Raw genomic sequence first — 14,343 nt, forward strand, 5'->3', positions numbered from 1 at the left:
GGGTGCCACAAGCCTGCAAGCAGCCCCAACAGGAGCCAGCATCAAAGTGAATTCTGTCCCCAGGGAGAGGGAAAGATAACCATATACAACAATCAGATTGCAGCCCCAGCAGTGGGCTGGGGCAGACAGCTGGTCTGATTGCAAGCCCTGCCCACCAATGAAAGCTCAGGGGATGATACAGGGAGAGCGCACTGCAGTTTGGTGTGAACTACAGCTCTGGCAAATGCCTGGTCTGACTCCACTCAAGTCCAAGGCAGCCCCAACCTGACACAAGGACCAAACCATGCCACAACAGGCAAAGAACCATTGCAGACAATTGGACTGAAGGAAAAAATGGCTCAGTTACAATAGCAGGCAGGGCACATGCAATATGCATAGCACCAGGTTCTGGTGAACAGAGGATGATGCACCACTAGAGGGCACTACAGGACCTCTTATTCATAAGGCCACTGCTTTTAAGAACAGATGTAGCGACTTTCCTAACACATAGAAACAGACACAGAAAGTTAGACAAAGTGAAGGACAGAGGAAATGTCCCAAATGAAAGAACAGGACAAAATCATAGCAAGAGACCTAAGCAAAATGGAAATAAGTAATATGCTTGATAGAGATTTTAAAGTAACAGTCTTAAGATACTCATGGGAGTTGAAAAAAGAGTCAAGGACCTTAATGAGACCCTTAATAAAGAGAAAACATAAAAAAGAACCAGAGATTAAGAACTTAATAACTGAAATTAAAAATAAACTAGATGGAATAAATAGTAGAATAAAGAAGCAGAAGGGATTAGCTACCTGGAGGAAGAGTAATGGAAAACAATCATGTTGAAAAAGAAAGAAAAAGAATAATAAAAAATAAAAATAGATTTAGGGAATTCAGCAACACCAACAAGTGTAATAACACTGATATTACGGGATCCCAGAAGAAGAAGAGAAAGAAAAGGGGGCGGAAAATTTATTTGAAGAAGTAATAGCTGAAAACTTCTCAAATCTGGTGAAGGAAATAGAAATCTAGATCTAGGATTTGGAATCAATACTAGGAGATCCACCCCAAGACACATAGTAATTAAAATGGCAAAAAGTAGTGATAAAGAGAGAATTTTAAAAGCAGCAAGAGAAAAGAAAACAGTTATATACAAGGGAAATGCCTAAGGCTATGAGCTGATTTTTCAGCAGAAACTATACAGGTCAGAAGAAAGTGGCATGATATATTCAAAGTGCTAAAAGAAAAAAAAATGCAGCCAAGAATATCATTCATAATAGAAGGAGAGATGAAGAGTTTTCCAGACAAACTAAAGTTAAAGGAATTAATGACTACTAAACCAACCCTACAAGAAATGTTAAAAAGAATTGAGTGGAAAGGAAAGACTAGGAGTAAGAAAAGGAGGAAGCACAAAAGCAGTAAAAATAAGTATAATAAGTATATTTTTAAAAATCAGTCATGGGGGGGATCCCTGGGTGGCGCAGTGGTTTGGCGCCTGCCTTTGGCCCAGGGCGCGATCCTGGAGACCCGGGATCGAATCCCACATCGGGCTCCCGGTGCATGGAGCCTGCTTCTCCCTCTGCCTGTGTCTCTGCCTCTCTCTCTCTGTGACTATCATAAAAAAAAAAAAAAAAAAAAAAAAGTTAAAAATCAGTCATGGGATCCACAAAATCAAAAGATGTAAAGTATGACACTATATACCTAAAATGTGTATGTGTGTGTGTATGTGTGGGGGGAGTAAAGAATGGGTTCAAACTTAAGCAACCATCAACTTAGTAGAGACTGCTAAATGTAGAGGTTGTATACAAACCTAATGCTAACCACAAATCAAAAACCAGTAATAGATATTTAAGAAGAAAAAGGAACCCAACATAACACTAAAGAAAGCCAACAAAACCATGAGAGGAGAGAATAGGAGAAGAAAGGACTAGAAAATTGTAAAAACAGCCATAAAACAAGTAACAAAATGGCAATATGTACATACCTATCAACAATTACTTTGAATGTAAATAGACTAATTGTTCAAAACAAAAGACCTAGGCTGATGGAACGGATAAAAAAGCAAGACCTAGGGATGCCTGGGTAGCTCAGCAGTTGAGCTTTTGCCTTCAGCTCAGGACATGATCCCCAGTCTGGGGATGGAGTCCTACATCGGGCTCTCTGCAAGGAGCTTACTTCTCCCTCTGCCTAGGTCTTTGCCTCTCTGTGTCTCTCATGAATAAATAAAATCTTAAAAAAAAAAAAAAAAACTAAGACCTAGCTCTATGCTCCCTACAACGGGTGTGCTTTGGACATAAAGACACATGCTGGTTAAAAGTGAAAAAAGGGGGAAAAACGTTCATTATATAAATGGAAATGAAAAGAAAGGCAGGGTAGCAGTAATGATATTGGACAAAATAGACTTTAAAACAGTCTGTAAAAAGAGACAGACTACATAATCATGGGAACAACTGAAAGATAAAATAATCGTAAATATGCACTCAACATGGGAGCTCCCAAATACATAAAGCAGCTATTAACAAAGTAATAGTAGTCCAATCATAGTATAGGACTATAACCCCCCCATTTACATCAATGGATAGATCATACACACAGAAAATCAATAAGGAAACTGGCTTTGAATGACACATTGAACCAGATTGGATCTAACAGATATATTCAGAACATTCCCTACTATAACAGCAGAATACACATTTTGTTCAAATGGACACATAACATTCTCTAGAATGGATCACATGTTAAAAAGATTAAAGTCATACCATGCATCTTTCCCAACTACAACACTTTGAAATTAGATATCAACCACAAAAAAAAATCTGGAAAGAGCAAAAATATACGAACTTAAATAACATGTTACTAAACAATGAATGGGTCAACCAAGAAATCAAAGAGAAAATTAAAAAATACATGGAGGCAAATGAAAATGAAAACACAGTGGTATAAAATCTTTGGGATGAAGCAAAAGCTGTTCTAAGAGGAAAGTTTAAAGCAATACAGGCCAATCTCAAGAAGCAAGAAAAATCTCAAATAAAGAACCTAACCTTACACCTAGAGGAGCTAGAAAAAGAAAAACAAGCAAAACCCCAAGTCAGTAGAAGTAAGGATATAATCAAGAGTAGAGCAGAAATAAATAATATAAAAACTAAAAAAACAAAACAAAACAATAAAACAGAGCAATGAAACCAGGAGTTGGTTCTTTGAAAACAACAACAAAATTGATAAACCTTTATTCAGACTCATTAAGAGAGAGAGAGATGACTCAGATAAACAAAATCAGAAATAAGAGAAGTACAACAGATCAGTAGTGAAACTGACTCAGTAATCAAAAGACTCCCAATAAACAAAAGTCCAGGACCAGACAACTTCACAGGTGATTTCTACCAAACATTTAAAATACCTATTCTTGGGGATCCCTGGGTGGCTCAGCCGTTTAGCGTCTGCCTTCGGTCCAGGGTGTGATCCTGGAGTCCCGGGATCGAGTCCCACATCGGGCTCCCTGCATGGAGCCTGCTTCTCCCTCTGCCTGTGTCTCTGCCTCTCTCTCTCAGTCTGTCTCTCTCATGAATAAATAAATAAAATATTAAAAAAAATAAAATACCTATTCTTCTCAAACCATTCCAAAAAATGGAAAAGGAAGAAAACCTTCCAAATTCATTCTATGAGGCCAGCATTACCCTGATACCAAACCTGATGAAGACACTATAAAAAAAGAACTACAGGCCAATATCTCTAATGAACACAGATGCAAAAATCCTCAACAAAATATTGGCGAAGTGTGTCCAACACTACATCAAAAAAAACATTCACCACAATCAAGTGGGATTTATTCCTGAGATGCAAGCAAGGGTGGTTGAATATTCACAAATCAATCAATCTGATATATCAAAACAAGAAGAGAAAGGGTAAGAACCGGATGGTCATTTCAATAGATGCAGAAAAATCATTTGATAAATAACACCATCCATTCATGATAAAAGCTCTCAACAGAGTAGGTGTAGAGAGAACATGCTTCTACATAATGGAAGCCATATATGAAAAACCAATAGCTAACATAATACTTAATGGGGAAAAACTGAGCTTTTCCCTTAAGGTCAGGAAGAAAAGAATGTCTGCTCTCACTACTTTTATTCAGCATCACTGGAAAGCACAGCCACAGCAATCACACAACAACAACAGCAACAAAAATAAAAGGCATCCAAATTGGGAAGGAAGAAGTAAAACTTTCACTATTTGCAGATGACATGATACTATATATAGAAAACCCTAAAGATTCCACCAAAAACCTATTAGAACTGACAAACTCAGTAAGAGCACAGGATACAAAAATCAATATATACAATTCTTTCATTTTTATACTAATAATGAAGCAACAGAACAAGAAATTAAAAAAAAATTCCATTTACAATTGCACCAAAAATAATAAAATACATAAACTTAACCAAGGAGTGAAAGATCTGTACTCTGAAAGCTAAAACACTGATGAAGGAAATTGAAGATGACACAAGAAACAGAAAGACATTCCATGGGTACGGGTCTGAAGAACAAATACTGTTAAAATGTCCATACTACACAAGTAATCTACACATTCAATGCAATCCCTATCAAAATATCAACAAAATTTTTCTTTCTTTTTTTTATTTTTTAAAATTTATTTATTCATGAGAGACAGAGAGAGAGAGGCACAGACACAGGCAGAAGGAGAAGCAGGCTCCATGCAGGGAGCCCGACATGGGACTCGATCCTGGGTCTCCAGGATCACGCCCTGGGCCGAGGGCGGCGCTAAACCACTGGGCCACCCAGGCTGCCCTCAACAGCATTTTTCATGGAACTAAAATAATAATCCTAAAATTTGTGTGAAACCAGAAAAGACTCTGAATAGCCAAAGCAATCTTAAAAAATAACAAAACAAGAGGTATCACAGTTCCAGATTTCAAAATATACTACATAGCTGTAGTAATCAAAACACTATATGGTACTGGCACAGAAAGAGACACATAGATCAAAATTATTTGGTCAATTAATCTTAGACAAAGGATGCAAGAATATGTAATGGGAAAAAAAAATCTCTTCAACAAATAATGTTGGGAATACTGGTCAGCTACAAGCAAAAGAATGAAACTGGACCACTTTCTTCCACAAAAGTAAACTCAAAACAGATTAAGGACCTAAATGTGAGATCCAAAACCATAAAAGTCCTAGAAGAGAGCGCAGGCAGTAATTTCTCTGACATGGGGCATAGTAACAGTCTCTTATTTATGTCTCCTGAAGCAAGGGAAACAAAAGCAAAAATAAACTTGGGACTACATCAAAATAAAAAGCTTTTGTACAGCAAAGGAAACAATAAAATTATAAGACAACCTATACTGGATAGGAGAAGATTTTTGCAAATGACTTATCTGAGAAAGGGTTAGTATCGAAAATATATAAAGACTTGTACAACTGAACACCAAAAAGACAAATAATCCAATTAAATATGGAATGAAGACATTAATAGACATTTCTCCAAAGAAGACATACAGATGGCCAACAGACACATGAAAAGACACTCAACATCACTCTTCATCAAGGAAATGCAAATCAAAACCACAACAAGATATCATCTTGCACCTGTCAGAATGGCTAAAATAAAAATTCTAAGAAACAACAAGTGTCACCGAGGATGTGGAGAAACTCTCATGCATGGCTGGTGAGTGCAGCCACTGTAGAAAACAGTATGGAGGTTCCTCAAAAATAAAAAATAGAGCTACTATATGATTCAGTAATTCCACTACTGGGTATTTACCCAAAAGAATATGGAAACCCAAATTCAAAGGCATACATCCCTTTGATGTAGCATCATCAAATAATTGCAGCATTATTTACAATAGTCAAATTACGGAAGCAGCCTAAGTGTCCACTGATAAATGAGTGGATAAACAAATAGAATATATACACAATGGAGTATTACTCAACCATAAAAAGAATGAAATCTTGCCATTTGTAATATGGATGGATCTAGAGAATATAATGCTAAGTGAAATAAGTCAGTCAGAGAAAGACAAATACTATATGATTTCACTCATATGGAAAACTGAAAGAAACAAAACAAATGAATGAAGAAAAAAAAGAGAAAAACCAAAAACAGACTCTTAACTATGTAGGGAACAAACTGATGGTTACCAGAGGGGAGTTGGGTAGGAGGATGGGTTAAATAGGTGATGGGGATTAAGGAGGGCACTTGCCATGATGAGTATCAGGTGATACACAGAATTGTTTAATTCTGATTAACACTGTAATCTGATACACTGATACACTGTATTGTACACCCGAAACTAATGTAGCACTAACTTAACTATACTGGAATTCACAAACAGAAGAAAACAATACCCTAGATGCTACATTAGCTGTGAAAAATGCACTCAGAAAAATTAGCATTTACAGAAGCCATTATTATCAGAGTTCAACAGGAGTATAATATTCGACTAGATCTGGAAAAAATTTCCCCCCTAAATTTGATTAGTTCCTTCTAACTGAAGACCCAAAGGACAGTAAATAATAAAAATAATCCAATCTGGTAAAATACAGTAAAATTCATTTCAAAAGGATTTTATGGCCCTAAGCAGATATTATGTTAAGTGGACCAGTTGCTTTTTGGACTCACAAATCCCCAAATTTGTTCCTTAGTGGAAATTTACTTCTAAAGCCAGGAAGTATATTCAACATCCTCCAAATTTTTTGATCCCCATAGTTCCTTTGGGTAGAGCTCCTTATTTGTTTGAATTCAGATTAATAAACTTATCTAGATATTAACTGAAACAAGTACTCATGGGTGCTTCTGTACATCCAGACCGATCCTCTATCACATTTGAGTCCATCTCTCTGAAATCTTAAAAGAACACTAGATGGTTTAAGTTATAGGCAAAAACAAACTAGCAACTGGTTCATCTTTGGATCCAAGTCACAATCCTAGATGCAGAGAAGTGATAGCTCGCAAAGGCTGGCTCTACAATGGCTGATAACAAATGGCATAGACTTCATGTACCTGTGCCTAAACTCCTTTCACATTCACTTGCTAGGTTTAATCAAACTAAGCTGTGAGGAGGCTGCCCTGGCGCAGGGGAGATGTTCTGTGGCCACATTTCATGTGATCCAGCCTCAGTGGGATACCTGGGTGGGCAGGCATTCTCCTGGGGGTGGAGGGCACCTGCTTGATGAAGAGGAGCTGCTCTCTTACCCTTTCTTGTCCAGAGCGGCCACATCATCTACTCTCATGCCAAAGATGAACAGGTTCTCTTCCCCAGCTTCCTCTGCCATTTCCACGTTGGCCCCATCCATGGTCCCGATGGTCAAGGCCCCATTCAGCATGAATTTCATATTGCCTGTTCCTGAGGCTTCAGTGCCTGCCGTGGAAATCTGCTCCGACAGGTCTGTAGCTGGAATGACTGGCAAGCAAGGCATATTAAAATCAGTGATTCTGCCTCTTTTAGATCTGCTTGTATTGTATCCAAGTACTTATCTAGCTGGCCTGTGTGGATCATGAAAGTAGTCCATGTACATCAAGACAAACAGTCATATGGTATAGAAGGATGGATCTTACTCTTCCCCTTGACTCAGGCAACTGCTTTTGTCCATTTTTTGATGTGCTCTCTGGGTGGTTAACTAACCACAGTGCTAACTAATTATATGCTTATACTACTTTCTTGGTCTGTAAACTAGAGAGCACCTATTGCTTTCTGCTGTAAAAGTTGACACTATGTTTCTCTTCTTCCAACTTTTGTTATGGTTTTATTGTTATTTCTTCTGCTTTATAACTTTATAAAATATATTGAAACTTCTCTTTTTGATTTTTAAAATTCAGTTTCTTCTGATCCTTCCTTTATGATCTGAGGAAATTGGATTGTCTGCATTCCTTCTACCCTTCCATCTCTCACCTTTCCATCTTTCCCACTTTCATGGCAGGGAAATGTGCCCAGTGCACCTGAGGTGTGAGGTGTGCCTGGGGCTAGACACCAAGCTTCTGACCTTTCAGCCTAATTTACACACAAATTAATGCTGCCAGAAGGCCCCTTTCTCCCTCTTTGACTTCAAAGTTCAGAACCAATTCTCTGTTCTGCTTTGAAGGCTTATTTGTGGATTAGATATATCTTCATTTGCATCGGTAGGAACCTGGCTCTTTTCTCTTTAGGCATACGGTCTTAAATAGTAACATCAGAAGACCCAAAAATATCTCAAAAAAGAGAAAGGTCTGTTTTCAATTTGGGACTTGGGTGAATGCACAGTTGGCATTTGCATGTGGATGGTGCTTTGTAAGCACATGATGCAAATAAGCGAAGAGAGCAGCAGAGAAAGAGATGTTGGCTTTTTGCCAGTCTGTCCCCGTGTGGGAACTCTATGCATGATCAGTGCCCATCTAAGCACATCTAAGCCTCATGCTTGGCAGCCTGACATCTGTCCTCATTCCCTGTTGCCACGTGAACAAATGACAGCCCTTCTTCATTCCATGAAGTGGCCAGAAGTATATCGGGGGCTGGGGAATTGGTGTTCTGTTGCAAGACTGGAGCTGGGAATGGAAGACCTTTCCTTTCTTTTCTTTTGTAGAGCACAGTCTGCACTTTGCCAGAACTTAGGGGAGCTCTGACTAGCTAGCTGGTAGGAAAATGAACTTGCAAATGTAATCTGTGATACTGACATGGGGACAGCAATCTCATTGTCAGCTGGATCAGCTTAAAGACTTTTAGCCTGGGCCCTATTCTGCCCAAGAGTGACACTTTCCTTCCTAAGTTACTAGCTCCCTGAACCCAGCTACCTCATTTTTCCATATCATGTAACTTTTCCCTAAAATTTGCCCTGGCCTGGCATGATGTGTGATGAGGATACTACCTTTTTCAGCCAGAGACACTCTGTAGTTCTCCAAGAAGATGACTTTCAACTTGCTTCCAACCACAGGGTCATTGTTCACCACCTCTGCCACTGAAGTGATCAGCTTTATGATCATTTTGGCCATGTGATACCCTGGGGCCGCCTTGGGGAAGAACATCAAACACACTAGCAGAATGCAGCCACAGTAAAGTGAAGAAATGGCAAGAGATTAGGGCCCCCACGTCCCCAGGGAATAGAATCGGCTTACTTTACCACCAATTATGACCGTTCTGGGCACAAATAACTTCCTAGGGTCTTTCTTAATGCCTGAAAAAGATGCAGAAGTGGATGGAATGGAGGACAGCTGACGGCTGGTGGGGGCGGGGGTGAGACCCCGCCTAGAGTGCTGCTTCCACCTCCAGGGGGCGCGGGGGCCACAGGACTGACTCACGGTTGTACATGGTGACCACGTGCAGGCAGTTCAAGAGCTGCCGCTTGTACTCGTGGATCCTCTTCACATGCACGTCAAACATGGAGGATGGGTTGATCTTCACTTTGTACTCCTTCTCCAGGAACTGAGAAAACTTCAGCTTGTTCTCCTGTTGAGACAGTGCGTGATGCCAGAGCCCTGTGTGACTCGGAAGCATCAGGTGGTCTGTTTTTAAAAACGGGGGCGTGATAAAGCCTCGGAACTAGCGCTGCAGAAAGAAACCACGCGGGGAGGAGCCCCACCTGCTTCACATTGGCGATTTCTCGGAGGAAGACGTCATCGCCCAGGAAACTGTGTAGCTTGGTCAGCTGGCTCAAATCCTTCACGTAGTCTTCTCCGATTTTCTTTCAGTTTAAAGAAGAGGTGGTGGTTTTAATCAGGGATGACAGTCCAGCCCACACAAGCAGTTTCTGTAAGTCTGTGGCGGGTGCCTGCTACGGGACAGCTGACCTACCGCACAGCACACACAACGGCTATACTCACAGAAGAGGCTGGAAATGCTGTGTGGGAAGAACACTTTGCTAGTATCTTAAATGCAGTGTGAGTAGCAGCAAGTGTTAAAAGCAGGAAACCTGGGGACGCCTGGGTGGCGCAGCGGTTGAACGTCTGCCTTTCGCTCAGGGCCTGATCCCAGGATCGAGTCCCGCATCCAGCTCCCTGCATGCAGCCTGCTTCTCCCTCCCTCTGCCTCTCTCTCTCTGTGTCTCTCATGAATTAAAAAAAAAAAGAAAGAAAGAAAGAAAGAAAAGGCAGGAAACCTACCTAAAAGGGATAACATGGAACCAAGTTTCTACCAATTATTTTTATGACCTTTGCTTACTAAATAGGCTCACCATCTTCCATCTATGTGTCCTATGAGTACTGTTGCTAGCTACAGAATTTGTGGACTCCTTGTTTAAAAATTAAGAATTTCAAGATGGCTACAGAGGAGAACTAAATCGAGCATGGAGACTTGGGGGACAGCACAGACATGACACTTGCTGAGGGCTGATGTAGCTGCCTGCTGCAGTCTGGATTCACGAATTAGAAGGAAATTACACCACCTCTTGCATTGTGTTCAGGACTCCCCTGACTTTCCACTTACTTCTGCTATTAACTCTGCAAGCCCTGGGTTGCAGAGTAACAGCCAGCGCCTCGGAGTGATCCCGTTGGTTTTATTCTGAAATTTGTCTGGTTCTAGCTCACTGAAGTCCTTGAATCTGGAGACAGAAGAGACACATCACTGAATCTGTCTGAAAGAGCTGGTTCCTGTTACATTCACAAAGCCAAGTGAAGGCTTAGAAAGATTAAAGGTGGAGTAAGGGGCTGGCAACAGCTCCTGCTCTCACTCTAAAATAGAAATCCATTTGCAATTCAAAATAATTATAAGAAAAATCCAAAGCAAATCACCTCCATATGATTTCCTGGCCCTGATATATATATAGATATATATACACACCAGACTTTTCAGCAGAATAGGTTTTTTTTTTTTTTTGCTCCTAAATCTAGAATTAGGATGGCTCAGAGAAGAAGGCATTTTCTTTCTGAAGAGAAGTTACTTTGAATAGAAGAAAATACTTCTGCACATTCTGACCTGGCCTTTCTTCATCCCAAGAGGCAAACCTGCATTTACCAGCATGAGCGCATTCATGGAGTAATGTTTGACTCACAACCATAGGAATGGAGACTCACACCTGGTTCTTCACAATGTCTGAGTGAATTTTAGCCACGCCATTCACAGCATGGGAGCCCACAATGCAGAGGTGAGCCATGTTGATCCTTTTGCCTCCGTCCTCTTCTATCAGAGACATCCTTCTCAGACGGTCGACATCTTTAGGAAATAAGGCCGCAATTCTCTAGCCAAAGGAAGAGAAAGGCCTTGCTGGCCACTCAGGTTTAAAGCAACACTGAGAAAATGTCACTTCCTCAGAAAATTCTGTGATGGAACAAATATGAAACTTCATTCTCGTAGAAGGGGGCTGGGTTTGCCCTGTGGCAATGTCACTCTCTATTCTACTGTTTCCAAAAAAATGTCTTTAATGGAGCCCCCCCATCAGTCTTGAATACTTTTGATGTATCAACAACTGACAGATGTTTGGGCCTCCAGTTTGATCAGAGGGAACATGATAGCCACCCTTAATATCTCAAGATCTCATTCTCAAAAGGGGTGTGAATCTTTAAAAATGACTTACATCTAAATGCTTCTGATTTATCTCATAAATGATTTGCAAATGTCGAGGAAGCAACTTCTCCACCAGCTCTACAGGCCAGCGCTCCAGGGCCTCTGGGAGCACCGTGTGGTTGGTATACGCAAAGGTCTTCTGGGTAATCTCCCATGCCTGAAGGAAAAGGAGAAGAGTTAGCTGCTTCCCTCTGCCAGAAAGGCTGCCTCTCAGGTGCACACCCCATCACACAAGACCAAACATTCCCTCAACTCCTGCCAGTCTGCAACCAGGACAGTTCATCCGCACAGTTAGACATGCTCAATTCTGCCAAGTTCTGAATGATCCAGAGACTTGGAATATGTTTTGTGTGGGGGTGGGGAGGGGCGGAGGGAAGCAGCCATTTGTGAAACTGTCTGATAAAATTGAAGACAACATACTGGTAAGTCTTCTCTACTATCCTAACATGCCACTTATTAAATAGGCAAAATCTGAGCAATACAAACAAGCAATGTTCTGAGAAATACAGAGTATGTTTAAAATACCGATTTGCAAACTGCTGGGGACACTTTCAATTAGCTGTGTTCTGAGGTTGGAGAATTTAATTTAGAATCCTTTTAGACACAAAAATGGTAATCACATGTAAGTCTGAGCTACTGAGCTGTGTCCCATTAAGAATGTATTGATTTATTTCTTACTTTTACTCCCTGGAAAGCAGTAAGGACACAGAAATGTTAGCACGAGGGCAGACTTTACATTTAACCATTGGAAGTTTTTAACAGTAACTTATTTTGAAAATCGTATAAGGAGCTTCTGGCAAAATCTCTGAACCACAGATATTCTATTTAATTAAAGGAAAAGGAAGCCAAACTCTCCAGACCTTGGACCAGGGCAGCTTTTCAATATCCACAAAAATCCTCATCAGCTCAGGGATGGCAAGTGCGGGGTGCGTGTCATTCAGCTGGATGGCAACCTGTATGGGGAAAAGGCATCAGCATGCAGGTGACGGATAGCCCAGGGTCTGGCTCCCTTATCCTCATGAATGTCCACGCAAAGCACCAAACAAAATGCCCGCCTTCTGTGAGGCACTTTAAGCATTATCACACCTACTCAACTTCTTTAGCACTGAAAAAGAGGAGTAAATCTGATGGGAAGTCCTGGTCCCTAAATCGTCTCTGCCCCTGTTCACAGACCGAATACTTGCCTGATCTGGAAAGGCATCAAATGTGGTTTTGGCACTGTCGGTGGAGCCAAACTTGGAGGCTTTGAAACGTCGGATGACATCTTGCAAGGTAGCCGCCACCACAAAGTACTCCTGCTTCAATCTTAGCTCCTTTCCTTCAAAAAACTTCAAGCCAGAGAGAGTGAGTGAGAGTGGCTCACACCGTTAGGCGGGGCCAGAATATGTCAGGGATCTCCTGCCCAGAGAACTTTACGACTAAAGCTCACAGGACAAGTGGAGAGCGCAGACATTAGACTTTGCTCTTTCCTGAAGTGTAAAGGGGTTTTAAGAAGGCATACAAATATCGGATAAAAGGAATGGGAGACAAGACAACAGCAACAACCTTTTGAAAGCTAAAAAATTGAGGGGTGAGTGGTAATTCAGGTTTTTCAAGAAAACCCAGGAGAGCTGAATCTTGACCTGGTAGAAGAGAAGAGCCAAAAAAGCAAATAAATGTATGCGCCAAAGCCCCTCAGGTTCAGGACTTGGCAGCACTGGGTGCCTGTAGAAGTAGGGATGAAGATGTGGTACAAGGTTAGTTGTGCACCTAAGAAGCAGGATGAACCTCAGACTTCATCCCCAGTTCCCTCAGCTGAGCAATCTCCTTCTCCTACTCAGGCAGAGGCCCAATGTGTATTCTCTGGAGAAGGTAACACAGGGCTCTCTGGGCTGGAGGGAGGCAGGTAGAGTTGAAAGCAGGGGTACCACTCTACTGAAAATGGGGAGAAAGGAGTAAAGTAAAAGTTTATGTGCCGGATTGTTGAGACTCTCAGCCTTCTTCTCCCAACCAATTCTAGAACATAGGCAGCTGATATCAGTTCTGCCAGGAAGGAAGCTGCAAGAGCCTTCTCTTGGAGGTGAGAAAGATTAGCAAGAGCAGTCCTGCACAGTGGGGACCTCAGACAAGACATGGAGGATGAATCAGAGAACTCTTGACCGAATCACTGAAGAACTTAGGGAGCACATCTAAGATTCTGCACTTTTCTTACAGGTGATCAGATTTTAAAGAGCGTTAAGCAAGGAAAAAATAACTAGCTGCAGGAAGAGGACAGTTGCAAGATTCCTGGAAGAGAGACTAATGTCTGGATGAGGGCTATGGCCAAGTTGGGGAGAGTGAATGAGTTTGTTTTTGTAATTATAGTACCAAAATGATTTATCAACTCGTGCTGATAAACAGGCATGACTCTGACAGCTAACTACCTTTTACTCAATTTAGTTAACTTTGCACCCTATGCTAACTCCGTATCCCCTGTGAATTGCTGTAGATGGTTATTTCCAAGTAAAGTTAGGATTGGCCCTTACTGAAGATAGGAGGATGAATTTCAAGCCCCTTGCAGTTAAATAATACTACAGGCTAGGTTTGGCTAGACAAATTGGCTTGGAGGGATTCTTACTTTAATTGACCACAAAACAAAACAACTTTTTTACTTTTGGGTCAGAGATTTTTCTGACATGTACTGAAGTCACAATGTCTTTCTCAAAGGAAAAGAATAACATATGCCATTAAGTTTCTGAAAATGCTGCAGCAAACTTAATCTAGAGACTATACCACTAAGTGGATGCCCGGTCTTAAGGACCATTTATGTCCTAGTCTCCCAATCCTTGTTTCGTGCCATCTTTGCAGAGTAGAGTACTACTCCACTCTTGTTGTAGAGACAAGAGTTGTTGTTTCT

General features: G+C 41.0%; 1 protein-coding gene across 1 annotated transcript in view; it reads right to left on the reverse strand.

Moving 5' to 3' along the window:
- Positions 1-14,343, reverse strand: part of PYGL (glycogen phosphorylase L) — a 42,951-nt gene that overhangs the window by 5,352 nt on the left and 23,256 nt on the right. The window contains exons 8-17 of the mRNA XM_025442344.3: positions 12,653-12,796; positions 12,329-12,421; positions 11,479-11,625; positions 10,979-11,142; positions 10,392-10,506; positions 9,550-9,651; positions 9,269-9,416; positions 9,086-9,144; positions 8,839-8,980; positions 7,193-7,400 (exon numbers count right to left, since the gene is read on the reverse strand). Of these exons, the coding sequence (XP_025298129.1) occupies positions 7,193-7,400; positions 8,839-8,980; positions 9,086-9,144; positions 9,269-9,416; positions 9,550-9,651; positions 10,392-10,506; positions 10,979-11,142; positions 11,479-11,625; positions 12,329-12,421; positions 12,653-12,796 (1,322 nt within the window). The remainder of the gene's footprint in view (positions 1-7,192; positions 7,401-8,838; positions 8,981-9,085; positions 9,145-9,268; positions 9,417-9,549; positions 9,652-10,391; positions 10,507-10,978; positions 11,143-11,478; positions 11,626-12,328; positions 12,422-12,652; positions 12,797-14,343) is intronic.

This window comes from Canis lupus, chromosome 8 (genome assembly GCF_003254725.2).
Source record: "Canis lupus dingo isolate Sandy chromosome 8, ASM325472v2, whole genome shotgun sequence".
NCBI classification, from domain to species: domain Eukaryota; kingdom Metazoa; phylum Chordata; class Mammalia; order Carnivora; family Canidae; genus Canis; species Canis lupus.